Source organism: Oncorhynchus mykiss, chromosome 7, assembly GCF_013265735.2.
Source record: "Oncorhynchus mykiss isolate Arlee chromosome 7, USDA_OmykA_1.1, whole genome shotgun sequence".
NCBI classification, from domain to species: Eukaryota; Metazoa; Chordata; class Actinopteri; order Salmoniformes; family Salmonidae; genus Oncorhynchus; species Oncorhynchus mykiss.
The window spans coordinates 15,477,985-15,483,346 of NC_048571.1; the positions used below are offsets into that span (position 1 = coordinate 15,477,985).

The 5,362-nt window shown below is 43.2% G+C and overlaps 1 protein-coding gene across 3 annotated transcripts in view; it reads left to right on the plus strand.

The window, feature by feature from the left end:
• The first annotated feature begins 424 nt into the window (after window positions 1-424).
• LOC110528871 (plastin-1) overlaps window positions 425-5,362 on the plus strand; it is a 10,837-nt gene continuing 5,899 nt past the window's right edge. The window contains exons 1-3 of one of the 3 annotated variants that reach the window (XM_036982720.1): window positions 425-565; window positions 1,391-1,527; window positions 2,850-2,942. In XM_036982720.1, coding sequence (XP_036838615.1) covers window positions 2,873-2,942 — 70 coding nt within the window. In that variant the 5' untranslated portion in view covers window positions 425-565; window positions 1,391-1,527; window positions 2,850-2,872. Of the gene's footprint in view, window positions 566-1,385; window positions 1,528-2,849; window positions 2,943-5,362 lie in introns of all 3 variants that reach the window. The other 2 variants (XM_036982719.1, XM_036982721.1) reach the window with 2 other exon arrangements.

Consider the following 5,362-nt stretch of genomic DNA (forward strand, 5'->3'; position numbering starts at 1 on the left):
CAGTAAAGCAGTGGGTTGTTACAGTAAAACAGTGGGTTGTTACAGTAAAACAGTGGATTGTTACAGTAAAACAGTGGATTGTTACAGTAAAACAGTGGGGTGTTACAGTAAAGCGGTGAGTTTTTGTAATAAAGTGCTGTTTTCTCCTTGCATCAAGTTTCACTGTATTGTCTGGCAAAGTAGAAAGGAATGTGTGTGTGAGTGTGGAGGGGTATGTACAGCTAGAGTTCTCATTTATTAAACATGGCTGTTAGAAACCCAACACACCTGTAGGCAACACACACCTCTCCCTCTTACATCTCTTTACAATGTGTGTGTGTGTGAGTGCATGCGTGTGTGCGTTCGTGCATGCCAGTGTGTGGTGAAACAAACCGATGACACAGCTAAAGGGTTAATTGCTACCTCCCAGGCTGGAGTCTCTGGAGGACCACGCCCATCCCAGAGTTCAATGGGCCGAAGGTCTTTTGTCCTCCACTGCTTCGGTCAAGACAGCGAGCAAGAAGACACCTGACCACCTCTAAACCTCTACCAAGCTTCTCCAGCCCTGTCTGATCCTCTGTTCACGGTAAGTCTTCAGTTTCCTGTTTTGGCTACTATTTACTACACAAATACAGTAGCCTATGTGGTGCTTTCTGACACTTACAGTATATCAAAGGAGGAAGACTGATTGATCACTACTTGGCACCAAATGATGACATGTTTTGCTATCGTTCTTTTTTTACATCCGTTATTAGACAGTGACAACGATGATGATCATGAACATGGTCTTTGGCCTGCTAATGCCTGCAATGCAGTGAAGAAAATGATGACAACAATAACATCTAACGTAACTGGCCCCTCTAACAGTACAACTGGTTCCAGCTTGCCCCCCCCCCCCAGTTGAAATGGTCTAGAACCGCAATGACTCACCAAAGTCTTCTAAGTAGCTGGCGGGATGAAAAATATAGCAGAATTTGTCATGCAGAACCTGTCTCAGCCAGTAGTGTTTAAATTCTGGAATATACTTGTTTCAGAGTAGCCTAGTGGTTAGAGCATTGGACTAGTAACTGGAAGGTTGCAAGTTCAAATCCTCTGAGCTGACAAGGTACAAATCTGTTGTTCTTTCCCTGAACAGGCAGTTAACCCACTGTTCCTAGGCTGTCATTGAAAATAAGAATTTGTTCTTAACTGACTTGCCTAGTAAGATAAAAACTTAGTAAGTCAATTTCTTGCTAAGTAAATGTCTAACTGGCTACTGCTATCATTCATATTTTAATAATGTAATTTAGTTATGAAGGACACCACATAATAATTAACATATCAGCTCACGACACCGCAGTTATCTCCGCAGCTGATGTTCATATGGAGATGGCTGTAAAATAATAAAACTCCTGTTCTCTACTCAGCGCAGCTGAACAACTCCTAGCCTCTGTTAGGCCAGTCGGCAGACCCGCTCTACTCAGCCAGGAGTGACTGAACGAGGGGAGCAGAGAGACCTTGGCCCCTCTCGCCCAGAACAGGACCAAACAGACACAGGCTTTTATGAAGGTGTGTTCTGGGGTGTGAGCCCCCGGGGATCAGGTGTGTGGAGGGTCAGCGAGGGGAGCTGTTAGGGTGTGTGGTGGGGGAGGGGCGAGGAGTGTGTAAAATTTACACAAGGCAGCAGGGTGTGGGTCCATTCATTTTCAATTCAGTCAATTCAAATTCAAAAATGTGCATCCGATATCAAATGAATTTCCTGAATTGACTAAACTTGAATGGAACAGTACAGAGCTGTGGGATCAAAGTCACGGCCATATATGGAGTCTACGCTGAGTGAGCCCTCAGAACAGCCTCAGTTGGACGGGCCATGGACTCTACAAGGTGTCAAAAGCGTTCCACAGGGATGCTGGCCCATGTTGACTCCATTGCTTCCCATTGTTGTTTCAAATTGGAAGGATGTCCTCTGGGTGGTGGACCATTCTTGAAACACACTGTTGAGCGTGAAAATCCCACCTGCGTTGCAGTTCTTGACACACTCAAACCGGTGCGCCTGACACCTACTACCAGACCCTGTTCAAAGGCAATTTAATGATTTGTCTTGTCCATTCACCCTCTGAATGGCACACACACACAATCCATGCCTCAATTGTCTCAAGACTTAAAAATCCTTCCTTAACCTGTCTCCTACCCTTCATCTACACTGATTGAAGTGACATCAATAAGGGATCATCGCTTTCACCTGGATTTACCTGGTCAGTCTATGTCATGGAAAGAGCTGGTGTTTCTAATGTTTTGTACACTCAGTGTATATTGAGGCCGTTCCAGGACACAACACACATCCTTATTGTCCTCGTATCTCTCCCTCGAGTTAATCAATAACCACACAACTATTTTCAATAATAATATCATCATACAGAACTGTATCATGTCGTTTTTGAGAGCTTAAACATATAGACCCTTACCTTCTGGGGCTTAGATCGTATGGTTCATTATATAGATTAGATTCTAGATTGTAGATAGTCTTATCTTCATTCTATCCTTATTCTAGTTAGCTCTGTATTCTCTGCAGCCTGTGGTAGCACACTTATCACTGTTAGAATGGGTAGATTATTGCTCAATACACTGGCAGGTCAATGGAAGCATGAGGTCACAATGGAAGCATGAGATCACAATGGAAGCATGAGATCACAATGGAAGCATGAGGTCACAATGGAAGTATGAGATCACAATGGAAGCATGAGGTCACAATGGAAGCATGAGGTCACAATGGAAGCATGTTGCCTCTTTGTCAGTTTAGAAGTCAAGTTTGTTCTGCATCTGTACCTCGCGTTTCTATTACAAATATTTCCCTTTATTGTGATGATAAATTGACTGTGTGTGTGTATCAGGTAATCTAGATAGACTGTCCAGTATGGCGAACAAGGTGACCCAGATATCACGAGAGGACCTGGAGGAGCTCCGAGAGGCTTTCAACAGGATCGGTTAGTCACACATACACACACACACACACACACACACACACACACACACACACACACACACACACACACACACACACACAGTGCTTGCAGCAAATGCTGACTCAGGTCATGGTTTATAACCAATCATAAAGCAGTATAAGTTTTTTTTTATTGGTAAGTTCACTCTGTGTTAGGGACCTGCACACCTGTTCTACTACAAAAGGTTTTGTTCTACGTGTCAGGGGTTGTCAGGTCCATCGGTGAACTGAGTGGTTGCCAGATGACTCATCATTAGAGTCAGTACATTCCTGATAAGTGAGCATCAGATTTCTACAGACTCTGTAAGTGCACTGCTGTTCATCAGACCCAATTAGGAGATGTTAGATCATCTAGAGGTTAGAGAGGGAGATAGGTAACCTATATGTTAGAGAGGGAGATAGGTAACCTAGAGGTTAGAGAGGTAACCTAGAGGTTAGAGAGGTAACCTAGAGGTTAGAGAGGGAGTTAGGTAACCTAGAGGTTAGAGAGTTAACCTAGAGGTTAGAGAGGAAATATATAACCTAGAGGTTAGAGAGGGAGATAGGTAACCTAGAGGTTAGAGAGGTAACCTAGAGGTTAGAGAGTTAACATAGAGGTTAGAGTGGGAGATAGGTAACCTAGAGGTTAGAGAGTTAACATAGAGGTTAGAGTGGGAGATAGGTAACCTAGAGGTTAGAGAGGAAATATATAACCTAGAGGTTAGAGAGGAAATATATAACCTAGAGGTTAGAGTGGGAGATAGGTAACCTAGAGGTTAGAGAGTTAACATAGAGGTTAGAGTGGGAGATAGGTAACCTAGAGGTTAGAGAGGAAATATATAACCTAGAGGTTAGAGAGGAAATATATAACCTAGAGGTTAGAGTGGGAGATAGGTAACCTAGAGGTTAGAGAGGGAAATATATAACCTAGAGGTTAGAGTGGGAGATAGGTAACCTAGAGGTTAGAGAGGGAAATATATAACCTAGAGGTTAGAGTGGGAGATAGGTAACCTAGAGGTTAGAGAGGGAGATAGGTAACCTAGAGGTTAGAGAGGAAATATATAACCTAGAGGTTAGAGTGGGAGATAGGTAACCTAGAGGTTAGAGAGGGAAATATATAACCTAGAGGTTAGAGAGTTAACATAGAGGTTAGAGTGGGAGATAGGTAACCTATATGTTAGAGAGGGAGATAGGTAACCTAGAGATTAGAGAGGTAACCTAGAGGTTAGAGAGGGAAATATATAACCTAGAGGTTAGAGAGTTAACATAGAGGTTAGAGTGGGAGATAGGTAACCTAGAGGTTAGAGAGTTAACATAGAGGTTAGAGTGGGAGATAGGTAACCTAGAGGTTAGAGAGGAAATATATAACCTAGAGGTTAGAGAGGGAGATAGGTAACCTAGAGGTTAGAGAGGAAATATATAACCTAGAGGTTAGAGAGGGAGATAGGTAACCTAGAGGTTAGAGTGGTAAACTAGAGGTTAGAGTGGGAGATAGGTAACCTATATGTTAGAGAGGGAGATAGGTAATCTAGAGGTTAGAGTGGGAGATAGGTAACCTAGAGGTTAGAGTGGTAACCTATAGGTTAGAGAGGTAACCTAGAGGTTAGAGTGGGAGAGAGGTAACCTAGAGGTTAGAGTGGGAGATAGGTAACCTAGAGGTTAGAGAGGAAATATATAACCTAGAGGTTAGAGAGGGAGATAGGTAACCTAGAGGTTAGAGAGGAAATATATAACCTAGAGGTTAGAGAGGGAGATAGGTAACCTAGAGGTTAGAGAGGGAGATAGGTAACCTAGAGGTTAGAGAGGAAATATATAACCTAGAGGTTAGAGAGGGAGATAGGTAACCTAGAGGTTAGAGAGGGAAATATATAACCTAGAGGTTAGAGAGGGAGATAGGTAACCTAGAGGTTAGAGTGGTAAACTAGAGGTTAGAGTGGGAGATAGGTAACCTATATGTTAGAGAGGGAGATAGGTAATCTAGAGGTTAGAGTGGGAGATAGGTAACCTAGAGGTTAGAGAGGTAACCTATAGGTTAGAGAGGTAACCTAGAGGTTAGAGTGGGAGAGAGGTAACCTAGAGGTTAGAGTGGGAGATAGGTAACCTAGAGGTTAGAGTGGGAGAGAGGTAACCTAGAGGTTAGAGTGGGAGATAGGTAACCTAGAGGTTAGAGAGGTAACCTAGAGGTTAGAGTGGGAGATAGGTAACCTAGAGGTTAGAGAGGTCATCTAGAGGTTAGAGTGGGAGATAGGTAACCTAGAGATTAGAGAGGTAACCTAGAGGTTAGAGAGGGAGATATATAACCTAGAGGTTAGAGAGGTAACCTAGAGGTTAGAGAGGGAGACAAATAGCTAAACGGTTGCTGGTTCATATCCTGAACCCGGAGATGACAAGAGGGGAGGGAACTAGTAACGGGCCTCCATTTTG